Source organism: Mesoplodon mirus (assembly GCF_964341445.2).
Source record: "Mesoplodon mirus genome assembly, chromosome: 7".
NCBI lineage: Eukaryota > Metazoa > Chordata > Mammalia > Artiodactyla > Ziphiidae > Mesoplodon > Mesoplodon mirus.
The window spans coordinates 26,213,101-26,238,257 of record NC_138983.1 but is presented as its reverse complement, the minus strand read 5'-3'; the positions used below and the strand labels follow the sequence as shown (position 1 = coordinate 26,238,257).

The following is a 25,157-nucleotide window of genomic DNA, read 5'->3' as shown; positions in this document are numbered from 1 at the left end:
CTCTTAGGAATAATTACTGCCAAACAGAGTATTCTATGTAGTCAGTTTCCTCAAGAAATATTAACAGTAAGATCAATCAAATTTGCCTGCACCAAACTATTATACTAAGTATCTTAAAATAGGAGGGGGAAAAGTAGGAAAGGCTATTACAGAAAGATTTTGTTAACAACAGGTAAGAATAATTGGATCCAAAGAACACACTGTTGTTGTAACATATATTCTTTATAACATATATTCTTGGCCTTTCCCTCCCTCTTCTAACCTCCACACACATCCACTTGGGTTTAAAATTGGCACTATTTCCCTTTAACCCCTACTAGATATTAATGGTTACTCAACAAAATAAATCAGGTTTCAACACTTGAGTGTTTCATCTTTCTTTCCTAATTAGTAAGTATATAATAGAACACATATTTTTCATATTTTCTATATCTTCCTAAAATTATTTTTCACCCAAAGCAAAACAATTATTTATGGCCCTAAATTCCCCTTTTTGTTAAGAACTATTGGCAATTAATTTGTGCTCCTTCAAGTCATGCAATTTTTCCGAAGTAAGGATCATTCTTTTTATACTTTAGGCCTTCCTAGTTCTAGGATAGACTATGAATTGTTTGAAAACTGAAATCTTACTCCTAAAACACAAAAGTGTAGAAACAGAATTTTAGGGACTTAAAGGTTCATGGGAACTGACTTGGCCAAATACATTTCTTTGGCCAAATACATATAACAAAACTTTAGAAACCATTCACTCTTATGCCCCCAAATATTTTACTTTGTATTGATTATTAACAATAATTATAAGCGCCTGTATTCCCAAAAGATACAATTCTTTAAAATTTTGTAACATATAGCATATAGCCTGAATGCAAAAATTTATCCATTTATTTAGTGAACACCTTTAATTATCAAAACAGTGTTTCTAGGTTTTTAAGGTGAAATGGTGAATAACTAAGGCAGCCTTTCAACTCAAAACCCAGTGGAGGAACTCTAACCAATAGCCTATTAAATTCTGTAGAGGTGATGCGCAAGGTAAAATGGAGTGAAGAATGAGATCAGAAGTTGAATCAAGCAGTAAAAAAAATGTACACGATAAAAATATACCCATAATTCCACACGGGAACCAGATGTGCTTTTGTTAGAGAGAAAACCTAACAAAACCTATATGCAGGTGGTTTTGTCACCATTAAACTGACAAAAACAGTAAACACGAAGCTCCAGAAGAATACCCACCAAAACTGCAAGGTAATTTAAATAGCCCTCTAAATGTAAAATAGAACTTCCTTACAAGGGTTAAAAAAAAAAAATCACAATAAACCTTAGCTGTGATTTTGCTTGTCTACAATCATTTCCCTCTTTCATACAGCACAAATCTAGAGATCCAGTACGAAGAAAGGACCATCTATATTTTTGAATAACAAATTTAAGATATTATCAGGTTTACTGAACAAAACCTTTTTTGAGTTTCAATGCTAACCAACTAAAAGAAATCTGTAATTCATATCTCACAGGATTCTTTGTCTATCCCACCTTTGTCTATCCCACCCTTACCATCTTTCCAAAGCAAATCCAGGATTCAGAGTGGTTTTGATGTTTTTCTTATTATTCTTCAGTTCTGTTTAGTCTTTTTTTTCCTTGTCCATCATCTCATTTTTCCTCTAAATTTTCATTAACTGTTGTCTTACACACCAAGCAAGCTAATGGATTCCTATTTTTGATCATGCCACTCTTTAAGGTATCATTTAATTACCATTTCAGTTAAAGCTGAATAATACAGTATCTGCGATTTGCTTCAAAGTTAATAGAGGTGGGGAGAGTAAGTGAAAGTATGGAGAAAACATGTTTCGCTGTGAGTTGAAGCTCTATGATAGAATTTCTTGCATGTTTGAAATGTATCTTTAAAGAGTTTAAAAGACTATATGAAGATAACTATCTGTTGATCATCAGATGTCGAAACATGTCTTACAGACTGATGGAAAAAATATATAGCATATAGGAGGCACCATAAAGGCTAGGACAAGTTAAGCATTTAAAAAACAAAAAAAGAAAAGAAAAAGAAAAGGCTATAGCTGATTTTAACATAGTAAATACAGAGAAACCCCATGAATCCACAGCTATCCTCAATCTTTTAAAAGGAGGGGAAAAGAAGAAAGGAATTTCATCTTTGAGGAAAAAATATGAGCCAGTAAGTAGAGACAGAATAGGATTTTTTTAAAACCACCATTTGCCACTTTCAAGGAAACAACTGATTTATTTAAGGATTATCAATTGATGATAAATAACTAGACAAAAGGTTATTGAGGAACACAGTTATCAACCCACAGATTACTAACTGCAAAGGGGAGAATAATCCTTTACAATGAAGAGATCCAGCAGTCATTACCCTAACCCTGATCAAGTGAGCAAACTTAACCATTACTAACACTGGAACAACCTAGCATGAAGTGCCTTTTGATGTGATGTTATAAAGTATTCTACACAGGGGTGGGATAGGGAGGGTGGGAGGGAGACGCAAAAGGGAGGGGATATGGAAACATATGTATATGTATAACTGATTAAATTTGTTATAAAGCAAAAAAATAAAATAAAATAAATTAAAAAAAAAAAAGTATTCTACACAAAAATATTTAACCTGAATATTATCAAAGTTCTGAGTTTAGACATAACCATAATTTTCAGGACATACAGAAGATGAGGGGACAAGTTAAATGACACCACACACACACAAATCAAATAAACCCAGACATAAAATGAGAAGTTCTGCAAGAGAACTGTTCTGGATTCTTCAATAGACAATAAATATTCTAGGGGAGAAAAAACAGAGGGACGATTCAAGAGACATAACCAAATGATGCAAATAACCTAGATTAGATTTTGATTTTTTTTTGAATTTTATTTTATTTTTTTACATAGCAGTTTCTTATTAGTTATCCATTTTATACGTATTAGTGTAGATTCTGATTTTTAAAATAATAAAACCCTATGAATCACATTCTTAGGACTTATTTTTAGAAATGATACGGCATTGCTATTAATTTTCTTAGGTGGGAAATGGTATAATGGTTATATAACAGCATTAATGCCTTATACTGTATAAAAGAATGCTGAAATAAGGGGGGATGAATATGTCACTTACTTTCAAATAAATATATACAACGAGATAAAGCAAATATGGCAAAACACTCAACAACTGTCGATTCTAGGTGAAGAACTGTACTGCAGTTGTTCACTGCACTTTTCCTTATGTCCTAAACTTTACACATAAAACTTTTGGGTGAAATTTTTTTCTTTAAATTTTTGCCACCTTCTCTCCCACTTAAAACACCACAGTTCTGAAATGAAAGGTCATGGCAACATTTCAGTGTGTTTACAATTTTAGATAAATTTAAAAATTAACAATGAATTCGGGAAGTTTTCAATGAAAACCTCAGTACATTACTCCTCCTCTACTTTCAGGTGACAAAACATGAGCCCAGAAAAAGGGAAGGTATACAAAAACAGACTTGACATAACGATTTTAAGACTTGGAATTCTTGGGCATTCTAACAGTATGTAAAATGTAAATACTGTGAAAATTTCAGGACTGAAATCAGTCGACGAGCAAACACAAAATTCAGTTTAGCCAAACTTTCCCGACATAATAAAATTTACAGTCACCCTATTCAATAGGAACACTCCAATTCTGCCTCATCTCTGTCAACCTCCAAGAACAGCCCCCACGTTAAAAGCTGGGGACTTCAAAAACGAAAACCTAAGTGTATTTCGTTGCTATGGCAATGGGAAATTTCAGGAAATTGAGACTGCAGTCTAGCTAGCCTCCATTTTAAAAACTATTTACCTAAACATACCGGTCTTGAATCGAAAAATAAATTGACAGCTTCCATAAAACACCAGTTTCCTCTTTCAAACTCAAAGGTAAATACTATCCTACAAAATTCTGAATAAAGAGCAAAAGAAACAAATCACTAAAAATCTGAATTTTAAAATACTTAAATGTCACATATCCAGTACTAAAAAACAGATGCTTTTACTTACAGTGGGCCAAACAGACTTCTCATTTCCGATTTATCAAATTCTACAATTATTTGTTTCGTTGGAAAAATGAAAATGAAATGTTGATAGAAGAAAGGGAAGGAGCAGGAGAAAGCCACAAAATTCCCAAATCTTAGCATAACGATGCTCTTACTCCTAAACTGCTTCCTTCTTCATTCGCTCATGCAAGAGTCTATTTCTCCACATTAGTTTCATCTTAAATTACTTCTCAAACCTTTTTCTGGGTACAGTATATATCGGAAAGGCGGTGGAGGGAACACTGTCAAGTTTTTCGAAAACAGCGGGTACACGTTAAAATAATCAATTCCTAACCCCTTAACACCAAAATGGTATTAAAGGAAAGACTCTCACCAGAGAAGTCCCATGAATCTAAATAGGACGAAGTAGCTTCCTGGCTATTGTCTAAATCAAATATTTGTTCATCTTAACGCCTAAGACAGAGAAGCCAAAAAAGTTTTAAATCTCAGTTAGATCTTGCTCCCCATTCCCACCGTACTTCTGTACCCTATCTTTCGGGTTCATTAGACCCTTGATTCCTCCTCAGCGAACATGGCTGGAGAACTCGGACGAACAGAGACAGGGAGAGAAGAGGTCGCCACGAGGCCCCACCACTCTCCTTCCTCACCTGCTCCGTGGCTCCGTCTCCTGACATGGCCTCAGACGACTAGAACGTGCGAACTGGCCCGCGGTGCCAAGCTAGAAAAGAAAAATTAAACTAAAAACCACCCCCAAACAACTAAAATTGTCCCCTGCCCAGCGGAGCCAGACGGCCGACAAGAACCGCCACCGCCCACTCAGATATGAATTAAAATGGCTGCGCCCGGGCCGGCCAAGGAGGGGGTGTGACTTCTACATTAACTTCCGGGGCAGTGGGCGGAGTTAAGAGCGCAAAATCATCGATTATCAACCACGCAGAAGCAGAAAGATCCAAGGGGCGGGCCCAATGCAAGTGCGGGACGTCACAGCCTTGGAGTAGAGAGGCTGTTGCTGAACGAGCTGCAACCGGCTGGGAGGCGGGAAACTGTTTTCCGCGGAGGCTCGCGCGCCTTTTGGAAGTTAATTATCAAGCTGTGGAGCGCGCCTCTTCACTGCTGAAGCCTGCAAATCGGTTCACTTCAGGCAAGCTGGCCATCTTATGAGGCAATGCTAAGTGTTAAATGCTTCCTATATTTTGGAGATAAGGACTCTATGAAGTTCTCTATGGTCTCAGCTAATGCTCTTCACGCTTTTGCGGTATTAAAGGGACAGATCAAGCCCATGTTAATTTATACCGTCACCGTTTACTCATGTGTCTAAGGTTTGAAGTGAGTAAGGCCCAGGTTTTAAGCTCAGCATCCCACCATGGTTCTTGATAATAGCGCTTCGGCTCTGGAGCCAGCCTGCATTCATTTGAAACCTGGCTTCATCTCTCGCTAGATGGGTAACCGTGGGCAATTAAACATCTCTGTGCCTCAGTTTCCTTGCCTATAATTACGAGTATAATAATACCTGCTTTTTTTTTTTTTCCTGCGGTACGCGGGCCTCTCACTGTTGTGGCCTCTCCCGTTGCAGAGCACAGGCTCCGGACGCGCAGGCTCAGCGGCCATGGCTCACGGGCCCAGCCGCTCCGCGGCATGTGAGGTCTTCCCGGACCGGGGCACGAACCCGTGTCCCCTGCATCGGTAGGTGGACTCTCAACCACTGCGCCACCAGGGAAGCCCAATACCTGCTTTTTTTTTTTTACCGCTTCACGAGGCTTGCAGAATATGTGTTCCCCCATCAGGGATGGAACCTGCGCTCTCAGCAGTGTAAGTGTGGAGTCCTAACCACGGGACCGCCAGGGAATTCCCAGTACCTGCAATTTAAATAAGTTATACATGAAAGAGTGCTTGGAACTGTACTTGGCATAGTCCAAGATTAAGTGAAAGCAGGTCTTCTCAAAGTCTTTTACGTTCAAGGATCATCATAAGACCTATAACACCCTATCGTCTACAGTGGCCTATGGTCCAAAGTAAACTATTCAGCCTTTCCCATACACTCCTTATTCTTTTCAATCTCCCATGCCTCTGCTCATATTTCCACCTCTGCCCTTTGCACAGCCTGAATTCTTTTTTTTTTTAACATCTTTATTGGAGTATAATTGCTTTACAATGGTGTGTTAGTTTCTGCTATATAACAAAGTGAATCAGCTATACATAAACATATACCCCCCATATCTCCTCCCTCTTGTGTGTCCTTCCCACCCTCCCTATCCCACCCCTCTAGGTGGTCACAAAGCACTGAGCTTATCTCCCTGTGCTGTGTGGCTCCTTCCCACTAGCTAGCTATTTTACATTTCACAGCCTGAATTCTTACACTTCCAAGAAATCAGACACATGAGCAAAGGGTGTATATTACAGATGTTTATTGCACCATCCAACAATAGAGGACTAGTTAAACACTGTAATCCCTCCCTCTCATCCTCTGTAGCTCCCTTATCCTATGTTCCAAGACCCCCAGTGGATGCCTGAAACAGGGGATAGTACCAAACCCTATATATACTATTTTTTCCTGTACATACCTATGTTATCATAGTTTAATTTATAAATTATGAACAATAGAAGATTAACAACAGTAATAAAATAGAACAGTTATAACAACAAACTGGTAAAAGTTACGTGAATTGTGCCCATTTGTGCGCGTGCGCTTTATCTCTCTCAGAATATCTAATTGTACAAAGTTAATGCCTTTTCCACCTTAACTAAGTACTTACCACGTACTGTGGCCATAACCTTTGTAATTTGAGGTGCAACAGCAAAAGTAGCATGAATTTATTTTTCCTTCATAATTTCACAGGTACAGGATTTGTTCTTACCATGGATCTTAGCAAGCTCAGCACATGATTTTTTTCCTTTCCTTAATAAAGCAAGAACTTTCACATTTTTACTTAAAGAAAGCACTTTACAATTTCTCTTTGGCATATCCAAATTGCCAGCCTCACTACTGTGGCATTTTGGGAACATTACTAAGTAAAATAAGGGTTAACTGAGCACAAGCACTGAGATACCTCCACAGTCAAGCTGATAACCAAGATGGCTAAGTGGCACCAGATTTCATCACACTACTCAGAACGATACACAACTTAAAATTTAAGAATTGTTTATTTCTGGAATTTTCCATTTAATATTTTCAGACCAAGATTGATCACAGGTAACTGAAACTGGATGGTGGGGAGCTGGAGGGCGGGGGTGGTGGTGGAGGGCAGCAGAGACTACTGTACATCATAAGACATCTCTACAATGGAATGTCATGTAGCTAGTAAACTGATGCTAATGTACAGTTACTGACAGAAAGACATACATGATGTTGTAAAGTGAAGAAACAATACAAAAATAGTGTACATTATATAGGATGTACAGCGTATATATATATATATATATATATATATAGCTATAGATAGATAGATAGATGTAAATATACACAGTCAATCCTCCATGTCCGTGGGTGCTGCATCCTCAGAGTCAACTAACCATCGATTGAAAATATTTTTTAAAAAAATACAGAAAGTTCCAAAGAGCAAAAATTGAATTTGCTGCTGCTCCCAACCATTTACATAGGATTTACATTGTATTTGCAATGACTTACACAGCATTTACATTGTATTAGGTATTATAGGTAATCTAGAAGGGATTTAAAAGATGGTCATAAGCTAAATGCAAATACTACAACATTTTATACATATAAAGCACTTTGAGCATCCACAGATTTTGTTATCTGTGGGGGGCAGGAAGGTGGGTCCTGGAACCAATCCATTGGGGATACCCATGGATGACTGTGTGTGTGTGTGTGTGTATATATATATATATATATATATATATATATATATATATATAGTGCCTCAAAACATTAAAAGTAGCTATCTCTGTGTTACATAATTTTTTTCTTTTTATCTGTTTTCTAAGTTTGTCTTAAATGAACTAGTGTAAGAACATCAGTCTTCAAGAATAGTATTCACATTCTATTCTTCAAAGTTTGACTCAAATGCCAATATCTTTTCCCAATATTTTTAATGAAAAACTTTAAAAAGATAAAAGTTCAAAGAACAATACAATGAATACCTGTATACCCATCATCTTGATCCAGTGGCTAACATTTTGGCATGTTTGCTTTTTATGCATGTATTTACATATATAGTTTAGTTTTTTGCAAAATAATTTTCAAGTAAATCACAGACATCGTGACACTTCATCCCAAAATAAATCAGCTTGTGTTTTCTGAGAATATCTCAGAAATTTCCTTTATATCTGCAATACATATCACACGTAAGAAAATTAACAATTATTTCCTTGTATAATTTACTATTCAGTCCATATTCAGATTTTCCCAAGTAGCCCAAAAATGTCTTTATAGGAGGTTTTTACAAATCAGGATCCAATCAAATTTCAAGCATTGCGTTTAGTTGTTATATCTCTAGTTATTTATTGCCCATCTTTTTATTTTTTATGAATTTTTTAAGAGAGTTCGCCAGTTGTCCCTAGGAATAGTCCATATTCTGAATATATCTGATTGCTTTCTTGTAGTATCATTTAACATGTCCTCTTTCCCATGTTTCCTATAAACTAAAATGTATGCTAAAAGAGTGATTCGATTCAGGTTACACATTTTGGCAAGAATATGTCATAATATAGATATGTTTTTCGTTTTGTATTACACCAGGAGATACATCAAATTACTAGTTTGATTTTAAGTTTGATCACTTGTTTAAGATGGTGACTATCATATCTCTTTTTTAGGTATATTTCATCCTTAGTAGTTAAGTAGTTGCAGAGTAAGGCTTTGGTACTCTGCCAATTTCCTGTTCCCCAACAAATTTTCACGACGGTTTGGTCATTTACTGATAAATCTTTCCTGAAGTAATAATGAAATATCTGGTGATTAAATAATTCTCTAATTCCTAAATAAATAGAAATTTCTTATGTGAAAAAGAACTCTTCCTCATTAACCTTAAAAAAACAGGGTAAATGCTTACTTTTTTCCCTATAATGACCAATTTTCAAAGTAAAGGGTTTGATTTAATATATACGTCAAGTAGTGGAAAATGATATATATATTTTTTGGCCTATTCACTTTTTAAGTATCATGTGGATTCACGAGTTTTTTAAGATTTAAGTTGTTTCGGTCGATTGCAATTATTATTCTTTTTGAGCCAGTACAGGTCCCTTCCCTGGGTGAATGGGACTGTTCTATGTCTTTTTGACATGGTAACAATAGTCTCGGACAACTTTCTGGCCTAGTGGCACAAGATGTCCCAGGATCACTTACGTACCTTCCCTATCACAGACTTGGATTCAGTCATTGCTCCAAGGTTACTCTGGTTCCTTCAATTTGGGAATAGAAATTAGAACTAAGATGCCGGCAATAGATGTTCTCTCTGCTACTGGGTGTCATTGCTTCTAGGCCTTTTCAGTGTGCAGCTATATGAAATGTATTTTTCTAATTATGAGTTCATACATGGATTTCCCAGTTCAAATTTAACATGACTGGTTTTTTTCTTTATTGATTTTACATTTGTCTCTCTTTTCTCTTACACTGAAAATCTTGGTTCCTACAAAATATATTTAAAGTTTCTAAATTAAAAATACCAGTACTAAAATATCAAAAACAATACATTTGCTGAGTGAGGTTTAAGATTTCTTTAAAGTTCTTTTTGTCCTTAGATTATGTCACATTAAGGATGGTGTCAGTAAACCTTGTGCAAAAGTTATTTGAGGGCTTCCCTGGTGGCACAGTGGTTGAGAGTCTGCCTGCCAAAGCAGGGGACACGGGTTCGTGCCCCGGTCCGGGAAGATCCCACATGCCGCGGAGCGACTGGGCCCGTGAGCCATGGCCGCTGAGCCTGCGCGTCCAGAGCCTGTGCTCCGCAACGGGAGAGGCCACAACAGTGGCCGCGTACCACACACACACACACACAAAAGTTATTTGAAATAATTCTTCTCTCTCTGAGTTTATGTGAGCAATTCAATATATAGTTAGGTTCAATTGTTTGCATTTGTTTTCAGTTTTAATGTTTGTTTTTCTAAGATGTAATTTTATTTGAAAATATAAAAACCCTATTACATGGCTCAAGAATCAAAACTTCTACAGAGTTATAATCAGAGAAGTTTCACCTCAATCTCTACCCCCTCCACCCACCTAATTCCATTCCCATCTTTTATAGATAAACATTTTTATTGGTTTTCAGTTTAATCTTTCTAGTATTGCTTTTTGCAAAAATTCACAATGCATGCATTTCACCGTACTTCTTACACAAAGGGCACACTATTCTACACTTGCTTTTTTCATTTAGTACATTGTAGAAGTCACTCCCTACCATTAAAGTAGGGAGAAAATGATGAAAATAGAGATTTTCATCATTCTTTTTTTAACATTTGCATAGTACTCCACCGTGTGGATGTACCATGAGTTTACCCAACCCTATTGATGGATATCTGTGTTGTTTCCTATCTTTGGCTATACAAATGCTTCAGCAGATAATCTTGTGCATATGTTGTTTTATATTTATGTATATGTATCTTAAGGGTACATTTGTAAAAGTGGGATTGCTGAATCAAAGAGTAAATAGATGTGAAATTCTATTAGATCTTCCCTTCCATGGGAATTGTGCTACTTTGCACTCCTAAAATCAGTGTATTTATCTTTCCCACAGCTTCTTCAACAAGTGGTATCTCAGTATAGTTTTATTCATATTCCTATTAATTACAAGTGAGGCTATGATCTTTTCATATGTATAAGGATCATTTTCTTTTACTCTGAACTGTCTATTCATGTCTTTTGCCCATTTTTCTATTGTATTTTTGGTCTTCATTGTCTTGATTTTTAAGAATCCTCTCATATATATATATATATATATATTTTTTTTTTTTTTTAAGATGTTGGGGGTAGGAGTTTATTAATTAATTTATTTATTTTTGCTCTGTTGGGTCTTCGTTTCTATGTGAGGACTTTCTCTAGTTGTGGCAAGCGGGGGCCACTCTTAATCGCGGTGCGCGGGCCTCTCACTATCGCGGCCTCTCTTGTTGCGGAGCACAGGCTCCAGACGCGCAGGCTCAGTAGTTGTGGCTCACGGGCCTAGTTGCTCCGCGGCATGTGGGATCCTCCCAGACCAGGGCTCGAACCCGTGTCCCCTGCATTAGCAGGCAGATTCTCAACCACTGCACCACCAGGGAAGCCCAAGAATCCTCTCATATTATAGAGATTAACTCTTTGAGTGTTATATAGGTTGCAAATATTTCATCCCCATTTCTCATTTATCTTTTTTTTTTTTTTTTTTTTTTTTTTTTTGCGGCAGGGGCCTTTCACTGTTGTGGCCTCTCCCGTTGCGAAGCACAAGCTCCAGACGTGTAGGCTCAGTGGCCATGGCTCATGGGCCCAGCCGCTCCGCGGCATGTGGGATAATCCCGGACCAGGGCACGAACCCATGTCCCCTGCATCGGCAGGTGGACTCTCAACCACTGCGCCACCAGGGAAGCCCTCATTTATCTTTTTAAAAAAATTTTTTTATTTTTGGCTGCGTTGGGTCTTCGTTGCTGCACTCGGGCTTTCTCTAGCAGTGGCCAGGGGGTGCTACTCTTTGTTGCGATGCACGGGCTTCTCATTGTGGTGGCTTCTCTGGTTGCAGAGCATGGCTCTAGGCGTCTGGGCTCAGTAGTTGTGGCTCGCGGGCTCTAGAGCGCACGCTAAGTAGTTGTGGCACACGGGCTTAGTTGCTCTGTGGCATGTGGGATCTTCCCAGACCAGGGATCAAACCCGTGTCCCCTGAATTGGCAGGCGGATTCTTAACCACTGAGCCACCAGGGAAGACCCCTCATTTATCTTTTAATTGTGCTTATGGTTTTTTTTTCGGGGGGGGTGACAGGAAGTTTTTTTCTTTTTTTGTCATGTAAAATAATTTTTTTGAATTGTTATGTAGTAGAATTTATCAGTCTTCTATTGCTCTGGATTTTGAGACCAAGATAGGTAGCCAAAGGCATATTTCTTCCACACACTTCATTTTTAATTTATTGAGATATAATGGACATATAACATGTATTAGTTTTAGGTGTACAACACTGTGATTTGATATATATGTATATACTGTGAAGTGATCACCACAGTAAGTCTAGGTAACTTTCATCACCACATGTGGTTACAATTATTTTTTTCTTGTGATAAGAACTTTTAAAATCTACTCTCTTAGCAACTTTCAAATACAGTATTGTTAACTATAGTCATCATGCTGTACATTACATCCCCAGGACTTATTTGTCTTATAACTGGAAGTTTGTACCAAGAGAAATGTTTGTTCTTAAAGTGGGAGAGGCCTTCTCTGGTGGTGCAGTGGTTAAGAATCCACCTGCCAATGCAAGGGACACGGGTTTGATCCCTGGTCCAGGAAGATACCACATGCCGCGGAACAACTAAGCTTGTGCACCACAGCTACTGAGCCTGCACCCTAGAGCCCGCGAGCCACAACTACTGAAGCCTGTGTGCCTAGAGCCTGTGCACCACAACGAAGAGTAGCCTCCACTCACTGCAACTGGAGAAAGCCTGAGCACAGTAACGAAGACCCAATGCAGCCAAAAATAAATAAAATAAAATGAAATAAATTTATTTTTAAAAAGTGAGAGAGAGGGACTTCCCTGGTGGCACAGTGGTTAAGAATCTGCCTGCCAATGCAGGGGGCCTGGGTTCGATCCCGGGTCAGGAAACTAGATCCCACATGCATGCCACAGCTAAGGAGCCTGCGTGCCACAACTAAGACCCAGGGCAACCAAATAAATATTAAAAAAAATAAAGTGGGAGAGAGAACAGCAAAATTATATATTGGCAGGAATGATACAGTATCAAGTAAAACATAAGAGGTAAAACAGAAGGTTGCTGGAGTAAGATAGGCAGAAGGATTCTGATGTCACACACAAATGGAGGAGGAATTGGCTGGAGAGAGAAGCCTGAACAATTCAACAGACAGATGAGCACATGAATAAAGATGCTGGAACATGGTTAGGTGTGTTGTTGAGTCTTTGGGCGTTCCTTTGTGATTACTTCCATTTTCTTGTGAAGTAGGAAGCAAGATCACCAGTTGAAAATAAGTTTTGAGGGTGAGGATTTGGGGGCTTGAGGAGGGAAGAGAAGGTATGAGAAGATAACATGGGAGGACTTCCCTGGTGGTCCAGTGGTAAAGAATCCACCTTCCAGTGCAGGGGATGTGGGTTCCATCCCTGGTCGGGGAACTAAGATCCCACATGCCACGGGGCAACTAAGTGCTGCAACTAAGACCCAATGCAGCCAAAAAAAAAAAAAAAAAAATTAAGGTAATATGGGAGGGGTTGAGGGTGAATTGACTAGGGAAACATAGTAAGATTGAGGGGCAAACCATAGAGTCCAGTTGAGGTTTCTGGTCATGGAATTAAAATGGACCAGTCAGCTTGGTTTTATGTTTTGCTTCAGCCTAAGTTCAGCTGCACAATTTCATATGTGGATTGGCAAGGGATGGGGCTGGGGGGAATGGACGGGGGTAGGGGGTGTTGCATTTAACCAGAAGTGTGGTTTTGTCAAATGAGCGTGAGCGACCAAAAGGGAGAAACATTGAAGTTTCATGCAAGGAGTGTTTGCAATGATTGACCATGGAGATTAAGCTGTGTAAGGAGGAGAAATGAGGGCACCAAGAGGTGAGCAACAGTAGCATCACCAGATTTGAGGACCTATGGTGGCATTAAAGGGTCTCTAGGATGGGAACTCCCTGGCAGTCCAGTGGTTAGGACTCTGCGCTTTCACTGCTGACATTCAGCGCAGCCATAGATAAATAAATAAATAAATAAATAAATAAAATAAAGGGTCTCTAGAAGGACTGAGCTTAAAACATAGAAGGTGGGACTTTCCTGGTGGCACAGTGGTTAAGAATCCGTCCGCCAATGCAGGGGACACAGGTTCAGTCCCTGGTCTGGGAAGATCCCACATGCTGCAGAGCAACCAAGCCTGTGTGCCACAAGTACTGAAGCCCACTCACCTAGAGCCCATGCTCCACAAAAAGAGAAGCCACCACAATGAGAAGCCCGTGCGCCTCAATGAAGAGTAGCCCCCATTTGCCACAACTAGAGAAAGCCTGCGCACAGCAATGAAGAACCAACGCAGCCAAATAAATAAATAAATAAATAAAAAGATAGAAGGTGGTGATCAGAGAACTGGAATGCAGAAAAATGAGATTACAGAGGATCTGTAGTTTTCCATAATGACAAGATCTAGGGTGTGACCATAGACGTGAATGGCTGAGGACAAGATCATTGGAGGTGTGCTCAAAAAATCGAAAAGTGTTGGTGTGGGAAGGTTTGTCTAGGCATACACTGAAATGAACAGAGTGGTACTGATGAGAGACACCAAGAGCCAGGATCTAAAATCTTTGAGAAATGTAAAGAAAATATTTCCAAATATTAATAACAATATTACTACTGTTCATCACTGTAATGAAGGAAGTCTAAAGTTTTTCTGTTAGAGGTTCTTAGACTTGTTGGTCTCAAGAGTGTTATAAACTCTTAAAAATTATTGAGGGCTATATAGAAATTAAAACTGATAAAATATCAACATTTATTTATTAAGTAAATTAAATAATGATGTCATTACAAGTTAACATAAATAACATACATTCATAAAAAATGACTACATTTTCCAAAACAAAAGATTAGTGAGAAGAATGGCATTTTGCAAATCTCTTTAATATCTGGTTTAATAGAAACAGTTGGATTCTCAAACTGCTTCTGACTTTAATACGCTTACATGTCATGTAGCCTCTGGAAAACTCCCCTGCATACTCATCAGAGAACAAGAATGAAAAATGACTTAAACATTATTATGATATACTTTGATCTTGTGGGCACCCTGAAAGATCTAGACACTCCCATAGCAACACACAGTACCTTCTAGGCCTATCTTAATGAAAGCCCCATTTGCTCAGACCTCCCTTTCAATCTGGATAGTCTCAGCACACACTAGCCTTGATTTAATTAAAATGTTGCTGGTATTTTCACTCTACTGTTTTTATATATTTTATCTTATTTTTTATTTTTTTAAGTAAGGAGAGGAATTTATTGGCTCACCATGGAATATCTGAACAGCCAAATTATGTGAAAAAGCAGGGAAATCTGGATTTCAGGAAGAAGTGGCATCAAGGGCTTAGTCCCAGAATTCTCTCTGTATCATTTTTCTTAGTATGTTGATGTCATTCTTGCTGATGACCAGCTTTCCCTTTGTATGATGGTATTGGAGGCTATGTAAATGCACCACTCAGATGTCCTTGAGCTGGCCCAGTGAGTATGGGCCTGAGAGATGTGCAGCTGCAGTGAGCTTCATTGACCAAGGGTCCCAGCTGCTGAAATGCATTGCCTGTGTTTTCTCTGAGGCTATGCTTTTCATGAGCTGCTCCCAGCCAAGGACTGAGTGTGTTAGGGATACGAAGGCAGGCCCTTTCCTGGAAAACCAGAACCCCTTGATGATTGATTTTGGCTTGAGGACTTTCCAACAGCTTATTAAATCTTTCTTTGGCTGCGTGATAGTCTAGGATGCTACTTTCATCTGTCTTTCACCTGGAGTCAGACTTGCATTGTAGTCTGATGATCCTCCCAGCCTTCCCTGGCTCCTTTCCCTTTTCTCTCACTGGTGACTTGCCTAATAAAATCCTTGAACATTTATTTAATCCTGTTTTAGTTTCTGCTTCTTGGAGGACTAGACTAACAGACTCCTTCAAGAGAGCCTGCTGTGGGGGAGGAAGGTTGACTGAAAGGCCTAGCTGTACCCCTTGTTTTTAGAAATTTTAAACATTGATCCTGGCAGCCTCTAGTCACCTCAGGCTGCCTGTCTGAGTGATCCAGCTTTCTGTCCAAGGTATCCATTATTATTTTTATTTGTGCTTGGTTACAAAGTGACATAAATTTTTAATGGTCTGCTCTTAACCCTATTTTTTTCACATAAATCCTCTTAGTTTAAGCATGCAGCTTTTCAGAAGGCCAAGTCTTTTTAGAAAAGTACACATTACGTTATAGCAGAAATATGTGTATGTGCATATATCCTTATCCCTCCCCTCTTTATTTCACAGTTTTGCACTTCGCATTTATCATTTGTATTCTAGGCAATCCAGAGATCTCTCCACATTGATACACAGAGATCTTCACTCACTTTTACAATTGCATAGCACTCTATAGTATGGATGTACCATAGTTTGTTCAACTTGTTCCCTATTGATAGGCAGGAGGGTTGTTCTGATCTTTTGCTATTACAAATAATGCTACAATGAATAAAAATGTGCACATATTGTTTCTGTTTGTAGAGGTATCTTCAGCATAGATTCTAAGAAATGGGATTGTTGAGTCAAAGGGTAAATACATTTGTCGTTTTGGTAGACATTTCTTTTCTTTTTTTTTTTATTGGAGTATAGTTGCTTTACAATGTTGTGTTAGTTTCTGCTGTATAACGAAGTGAATCAGCTATATGTATACATATATCCCCTCCCTCTTGAGCCTCCCTCCCACCCCACCCCCATCCCACCCATCTAGGTCATCACAGAGCACTGAGCTGAGCTCCCTGTGCTATACCGCAGGTTCCCACTAGCTATCTGTTTTACACATGGCAGTATATATATCAATCCTAATCTCCCAGTTCATCCCACCACCACCCTTCCCTTCCCCGCGTCCACACGTCTGTTCTCAACGTCTGTGTCCTGTTCCTGCCCTGCAAATAGGTTCATCTGTACCATTTTTCTAGATTCCACAGATATTTGTTTTTATTTTATTTTATTTTATTTATTTATTTTTGGCTGTGTTGGGTCTTCATTTCTGTGCGTGGGCTTTCTTCTAGTTGCATTCTACATCGCCGTGCGCGGGCCTCTCACTGTCTCAGCCTCTCGTTGCGGAGCACAAGCTCCAGATGCGCAGGCTCAGCCCTCCACAGATATTTCTAATGTTGTTACCTTGTACCATTTTCCACTCTTACTGCCATATCTGAGTGCCCATTTCCCCACAGTCCTGCCATAGAGTATGTTGTCAAACCTTTGTATTTATGCCAATCTGATAAGTGAGATGTGGTATCACAGTAAAGATTTGTTTTGCATTACTTTTATTATATGTGGAGTTGAGAAAATTTTCTTATGTTAAAGACCATGTGTACTTTCCTGTGAACTTTATTCCTGGCATTTGCCCATTATTCTATTGGGTGCTCATTCCTTTCTTTTCGATTTCTAGGAGCTCTTAATGTAGACGGGAGATCAGTGTTCTGTGATATAAGTTGCACGTACTTGCCCTCTACCAGGCATTCTTACACGATACCTTAACAGATCAACTGAGCCAGAAACTATCTCCACTTCTAAAATCCTTATAACACTTCTCCATATTGCCTTGTGTTATATTTGCATTCATATTTTCTCTCTTCTGCTAGATTATATCTACTCTCTAGTAGAGTACTTTTGAATGAATTGAGAAGCAGTCCATCAAAGTTTTGTTTTAGCTATTGCTTGAAATGTGTAAATCAACTAGAGCTTGGGAATTTGTCCTGTATGATAGTTGTTGTTTAACACTTTTAGATTTATTTAGTTCAAACATTTCATTAACTCCCAACATCATTTTAGAGCTAAAAATAATTCTGATACCAAAATTGTACATATTTGGTGCTTATAACAAATCCTAAGGTCAATTTTACTGGTAAACAAAATAGGAAAAATAAAAAACCAAAATTAGCAAAAAAAAAAAAAAAAAAAGGAAAACAAACAAAAACAAATTGAAAACAGCATGGAGCTTAAAAGAAAATATAAAATACTGGATAGTTAGATTTATCCATAAGCATAAATTAACATTAGCAAATCTATTAATGAATATTGTCATATTAACAATTGAAAAAAGAAAATCATTATCTGATATTTGTTAAAAATTATTTGATAAAATTCCACACACATTAATGATTTGAGAAAAGGAAAATCTCTAACAAACTAGGAGTAGAAGAACATTTCCATATTAGATAAAGAATATTTCCCAGAAATCTACAGCAAATCATTTAAAATTACAGATATGCCACTTAATGCCAAATAAAGTATAAATGTTGGAACGTAAGACAAATCTGTTGATATTTTCATAAATATGATTTCCTACCTAGAATATATAAGTAAATCAATTGATAAATTATTAGAAATAATAATAAAATCCAGTAAGGTGGCCCAATAAAAAATCAACTTACAAAAATTAATAGTTTCCTATACTCCATCAGTAATGGATTAGAAGATGTCATAGGGAATTCCCTGGCAGTCCAATGGTTAGGACTCTATGCTTCCACTGCAGGGGGCACCTGTTCAATCTCTGGCGGGGGGACTAAGGTCCTGAAAGACATGTGGCAGCCAAAAAATGTCATAAATGAAAAGACATACTGACAATAGCAAGAAGAACCATAAAACATCCAGAAACACCTATGACCTCCCACTTGCCAAATTCAGTGTTCAGCCTTCTGTCCTTTTCATCTTATTTGGTCTATCAGCAATATTTGACAAAGCTGATCACTCCTTTCTTTCGGACATTTTCATCACTTGACATTCAGGATACAAGTTTCTTCGTTTTGCCACAACCTCATTGGGCACAATTATGTAAATATAATACTATTGATACATATGTTGTAATACTTTATTACTATGAATTTTGCCACTTGCAATGTTTCCATGAATCCCCCAGGTGGCAGACAATTTCCACTTGATTAAACATACTTGGTGGGAATTCCGGGCTTCCACTGCAAGGGTCACAGTTTCGATCCCTGGTCCCCTGGTCAGGGAACCAAGATCCTGCATGCCACGAGGTCCGGCCAAAACAAACAAACAGACAGACATACTTGGTAAGAACATTACTTCCTTATTACAAATCAGTTAAAAATACTAATCAGAATTCTAGAGTATAGTCCAAGCATACCTACCAGATGATTAAGGAACTAATTTCTTATAACTTACATAAGAATTTTACTAGAAACATTAATGTCAACTGTTAAATTGCTGAGAGATCATTGTAATTAGGCACTCTGATAAATATATATTCCAACTGATCCATCATCTTAAACACTTACAAATGTATCTGCTGGCTATGAAAGCTAATATTGGTCCTTTGTTTGGGATCTGAAAAACTCAAGCATCACTGATAATAAAGCAAAAGCTCTGTTAAGCAGCTGATTAGATTTTTAAAAATTCCTTGGAGATTTCTACAGTTATTTCTAATTTTAAACTCATATCTGTTAAAGTTGGTCATAAAAGGCTAGGCATATGTTATACTTGATATAATATACCCACTTGCTACAAATACATTAATCATACCCCACTTCCTCACCCTCAAAGCTATATTTTCTTAATGTTTCAGTCTGCTTTTTATATTTTGATCTATTTTACAAAAAGTTTAACAGGCACATGATTACAGCTATGTAGAGGGATGGGCAAATATTTTAAAAGCTTGTGTGAGAAGGACACAAATATATCTGGAATTTTATTTTTTAAAGTACATGTAACACTTGCAAGTAATGAATTCTTCATGTGCATGATAAAACTGACTGGAATGACTACTGACTCATCTTAAATTAGAATGTTAATTAATCTCATCTTTTACACACTTCCTAAATTTAATCTGACTCTACTGCTTGAGTTTAAAATGATTTCAAAAGTAAAACAGCTGGAGATAATCAGTTTAAAAAACATATAGGTATTGTTAAATGATACTTATTGTTCTAAATATTTTTAAAACTTTCTTAAATTAGTCAAAGCACTAGAAAACAATATGGGCAAAAAACTGAGGGGGGGGAAGTAATTATAATCTTACCACTTTGAAAAACAGTTTTTGTTTCACATCGTCCCTTTTTTTTTTTTTTTTTTTTTTTTGCGGTACGCGGGCCTCTCACTGTTGTGGCCTCTCCCGTTGCGGAGCACAGGCTCCGGACGTGCAGGCTCAGCGGCCATGGCTCACGGGCCCAGCCGCTCCGCGGCATATGGGATCCTCCCAGACCGGGGCACGAACCCGTATCCCCTGCATCGGCAGGCGGACTCTCAACCACTGCGCCACCAGGGAGGCCCAACATCGTCCCTTTTTGTATTCAATCATATGCATACATTTCTTCCCTTGCCGTAAATATTGGGTATACTGTGCAATTTTGATTTCTGTGGAGGGCTATTTTTTTTTTTTTTTTTTGCGGTACGCGGGCCTCTCACTGTTGTGGCCTCTCCCGTTGCGGAGCACAGGCTCCGGACGCGCAGGCTCAACGGCCATAGCTCACGGGCCCAGCCACTCCGCGGCATGTGGGATCCTCCCGGACTGGGGCACGAACCCGTGTCCCCTGCATCGGCAGACGGACTCTCAACAACTGCGCCACCAGGGAAGCCCTGGAGGGCTATTTTTTGTGTTTAAGAAAGTGGGGCCTGTACTAAGTGATATGACACAGACTTTCTACTGTCTCCTATTGCCTCTTTTTTTTTTTTTTTAAATTGGAGTATAGTTGATTTACCTATTGCCTCTTAAAAGAAAGAAGCTAAACCTAAATGCTTTTGTCAGGAATGGGCACCTGAATCAGAATCTACCCAATTGATAGACTCCACACTGATGAATTAAACAATACAACCACATGTACCCTACTTGAAAGTTTGAAGCCAAAAGAAGAGAGACACCAGGAGAAAGAGAGAGAAAGACCATGTGGACATTGGTGTGACCAGTCTTAGAACTGTCTGTTATGAAATGGCTTAACAATCTTAAACCATCCATGTCCTTAGAGTTAACCTCCTTTGTCCTTAAGACTGAATGAACTTCTGCTCTTGGCATTCTAAAGTGTGATACAACCACATGCTGATAAATTATCAATTTTTGTCCTCTTTCCCCTTCTTCTTCTGTTCCCTCACCTTTTATGCGAGCTTGTTCACCAAATGATTCATCTGAAATAGAAATAATTTTAAAGAACAGATTTTACCATCTCCGAAAACAACTTGATGTGTAAAAATAATGAGTATTTTAGAACTTTGCTTCCACAGTTTCATTATCCTTTATCCTGGAAATTGTATAAAAGATGTATTCATTTTCTAGGAGAAAAATCTACCATATCCATAAATTTACATTATCTAAAATGCCGTGTCTATTTTGAGGACATGAATTTGGCCCACAAAAGATTCTCAGCAAAGTATGTATGGTTCATAATCTTCGGTGTAATAATACTCTGCACAATAGTACAATACTACCACTCTACTCTGAGTGGTGATTTTTCATCCAAGGACTCTTCTAAATTCCTTTCATGAGGCAACAAATACTTAGACTCTATGATGGTCATTTCATTGTTTACTGGTAATAGTACACAGAAGGATGGAATGTGCTATCCCTGGCACAAAGGGTTCTGCTGGAAGTTTAGAGAGAATAAAATGTCTTCATCCTTCAGTGACTACAGAGAAAACACTTGTGGAGAAGAGAGAAAGCAAAGTTCCAAGAAGTATGTATTTATTATCTCTGTGCTGGTTAGTTGGAACTCGTTGTCAATGAGGTCATAGTTTTGATCCCAATGTGGCCCATTTATCCTTCCTTAATCAGAGCATGCACCCCTAGCTCCAGCCAAGTGCTTGACAAATGTCTCTCTCTCTTTTTTTAAATTTACTTATTTATTTTATTTTATTTATTTTTGGCTGCGTTGGGTCTTTGTTGCTCACGCGGGCTTTTTCTCTAGTTGCGGTGAGCGGGAGCTACTCTTCCTTGCGGTGCGTGAGCTTCTCATTGCGGTGGCTTCTCTTGTTGCAGAGCACAGGCTCTAGGCGTCCGGGCTTCAGGAGTTGTGGCTTGCAAGCTCTAGAGCGCAGGCTCAGTAGTTGTGGCGCACGGGCTTAGTTGCTCCGCGGCATGTGGGATCTTCCCGGGCCAGGGCTCGAACCTGTGTCCCCTGCTTTGGCAGGTGGATTCTTAACTACTGCACCACCAGGGAAGTCCCCAAATGTCTCTTTTTGATCCAAATTGTGCCTGAAAAGAGAATAACATAATTTGTGTAAATCCACCAGTACAGTTGGAAAAGAATAATTTAAAATGCTTTTCCAATCAACTGGAATAATAAAATTATCATTTTCATCTAGACACTAGTTAGTAGTCATTTAGAAAGGCACTTCCTATATATACAGACAATTCCTAAATGATTGTAAATGAACAATTAATTGATCCATCTAATGGAGATGGGGTTTCCTAAATGTGTTTCATTGTGTACCAATCAATGTACACATAGAGCCTTATTTATTATATTAAAATAAGAGTATAGTATAGTATAGTATAGTATAGTATAATAATATTAAAAAAATTTATAACTGGAAGTTTGTACCTTTTGACCATCTTCACCTATTTCACATCCCCCCACCTCTGGAAAATGCCAGTCTGTTCCATGAGTTCTTTTTTTTTTTTTTTTTTTTTTAGATTCCACATGTAAGTGATGAGATCATATGGTATTTGTCTCTCTCTGTCTGACTTACTTCATTTAGCATAATGCCCTGGAAGTCCATCCATGTTGTCGCAATGGCAGAATTTCCTTCTTTTTTTTATGGCTGATTAATATTCCTCAATATGCCACATCTTCTTCATCCATTCATCCATTGATGGACACTTGGGTTGTTTCCATGTCTTGGCAACTGTAAATAATGCTGCATTGAACATGGGGGTGCTGATATCTTTTTGAGTTAGTGTTTTTGTTTCCTTCAAATAAATACCCACTTTGAATAAAAAGTTAAATTGCTGGATCACTTGGTAGTTCTTTGAAAAACTTTTTAGGAACTTCCATACTATTTTTCACGGTGGCTGCACCAATCTACATTCCTACCAACAGTACACAAAGATTCCGTTTTCTCCATATCCTTGCCAACACTTGTTATCTCTTGTCTTTTGATAATAGCCATTCTAACAGGTGTGAGATGGTATCTCATTGTGGCTTCTTTGATTTGCATTTCCTCAACGATTAGTGATGTTGACCACCTTTTCATGTATCTGTTGGCCATCTGTATGTCTTCTTTGGAAAAATGTATTTCATTCTTATCTTCTGCCTATTTTTTAATCTGATTGTTTTTTTTGCTTCTGAGTTGTATGAGTTCTTTATATATTTTGGATATTAACCCCTTATCAAATATATAATTTTTGAATATTTTTTTCTATTCTGTAGATTGCCTTTTCATTTTGTTGATGGTTTCCTTTGCTATGCAGAAGCTTTTAAGTTTGATGTAGTTCCATTTGTTTATTTTTGCTTTTGTTGCCAATAGAGTCTTATTAAAATGAAGGAAGCAGGGGCTTCCCTGATGGCGCAGTGGTTGAGAGTCCGCCTACCGATGCAGGGGACACAGGTTTGTGCCCCGGTCCGGGAAGATCCCACATGCCGTGGAGCGGCTAGGCCCGTGAGCCATAGCCGCTGAGCCTGAGCGTCCGGAGCCTGTGCTCCGCAACGGGAGAGGCCACAACAGTGAGAGGCCTGCGTACCGCAAAAAAAAAAAAAAAAAGAAGGAAGCAAAGGGTTTTAAAAGATTAGAAATCTGAGCACTCTAGTTTCACATCAAAATCATTTGTTTGAACCACACCAAATCAAATGGTAGCAGAGGAAAAAATAATGATGAATTTTACTCCTTTGGCTACCGTGGTCACATAATTATTGGTAAAATAATTTGGTACCATCTGTGTATCAGAAAGGATATGACATATCCCTTACACCTATCTTTGAACTACAGCTATGTGAAAATTGATTGATGATGATTGCTGTAGTACTATTCAACAGTAAGGCGAAGGCAAAATGAGGGGTTTTTCTGTAAAATACTTAATCATGCAATGAATTTTCTCCTAAAGTGAAATTCTAAAAAAAAAAAAGTCCACTATAGGGGCCAAACTAAAAATTACATAATTTAAAAAATTGACATATAGTTGATTTACAGTATTGTGTTATTTCAGGTGTACAACATGATTCCTTTTTTTTGTAGATTATATTCTATTATAGGTTATTACAAGATATTGGGTATAATTCCCTGTGCTATACAGTATATTTTTGTTGCTTACCTATTTTATGTATAGTAGTTTGTATCTGTTAATCCCATACTCCTAATTTGTCCCTCCTCACCTCCCTCTCCCCTTTGTAACCATGAGTTTGTTTTCTATGTCTGTGAGTCTGTTTCTGTTTTGTATATAGATTCATTTGTATTATTGTTTAGATTCCATATGTAAGTAATATCATATAGTGTTTTTCTTTCTCTGACTTATTTCACTAAGCACAATATTCTCTAGGTCCATCCATGTGCTGCAAATGGCAATATTTCATTCTTTTCTATGGCTGAGTAATATTTTATATATATATACCACAACATATGTATACCACATCTTCTTAAACCAATTGTCTGTTCATGGGCACTTGGGTTGCTTCTATGTCTTGCCTATTATAAATACTGCTGCTATGAACACTATTTATTTGGGTGCACGTATCTTTTTGAATTAGAGTTTTTGTTTTTTCTGGATATATACCCAGGAGTGGAATTGCTGGATCATTTGGTATTCTATTTTTATTTTTTTAAGGAAACTCCATACTGTTTTTCATAGTGGCTGCACCAATTTACATTCCCACCAGCAGTGTACAGGGGTTCCCTTTTCTCCACATCCTCTCCAGCATTTGTTGTTTGTAGACTTTTTGATGATGGCCATTCTGACCAGTTTGAGGTGATACCTGACTGCGGTTTTGATTTGCAAAAAGTGCACAATTTTCATAAGTGACAAAAAACAATCAAACCTAACCAGCTCTAGCAGAAGTTCCTCATTTTTGGATCAAATTTTTGTATAAGTGTATAATGAAATACAGGAAGCTAGGTATAATGTGTCACTGTATGAGTCTCACCTATAAAATAATTTGCCTTGACATTTCTGGAATCTAAGTCTTGTGATGGGTGAAAATTTGGGGGACAGTTTCTTCTGTCCTCTTCTACTTGCATCAGGGACAATTGCTATGGCTCTTTTTAGAAAGAGAAATACTTGTTTCTTCCTCCTGTATCATGGAAGTTCCATATGCCCAATCCTCTACATGTCTGAAGATATCAGAATCGTTTAAAAGTCTCATATTTAAATATTTAATCCACAAACTTTTAT

At 38.0% G+C, this 25,157-nt stretch overlaps 1 protein-coding gene and 1 long non-coding RNA gene across 2 annotated transcripts in view; one reads left to right on the top strand and one right to left on the bottom strand.

Moving 5' to 3' along the window:
- The window catches only part of CSTF3 (cleavage stimulation factor subunit 3), a 72,087-nt gene extending 67,221 nt beyond the window's left edge, over window positions 1-4,866 (bottom strand). Inside the window, exon 1 of the mRNA XM_082627289.1 lies at window positions 4,676-4,866. Within this exon, the coding sequence (XP_082483415.1) occupies window positions 4,676-4,702 (27 nt within the window). The 5' untranslated portion in view covers window positions 4,703-4,866. The remainder of the gene's footprint in view (window positions 1-4,675) is intronic.
- A 218-nt stretch (window positions 4,867-5,084) lies between these two features.
- LOC309807547 overlaps window positions 5,085-25,157 on the top strand; it is a 37,447-nt gene continuing 17,374 nt past the window's right edge. The window contains exon 1 of the long non-coding RNA XR_014294596.1: window positions 5,085-5,169. This is a non-coding gene — a long non-coding RNA (uncharacterized lncRNA). The remainder of the gene's footprint in view (window positions 5,170-25,157) is intronic.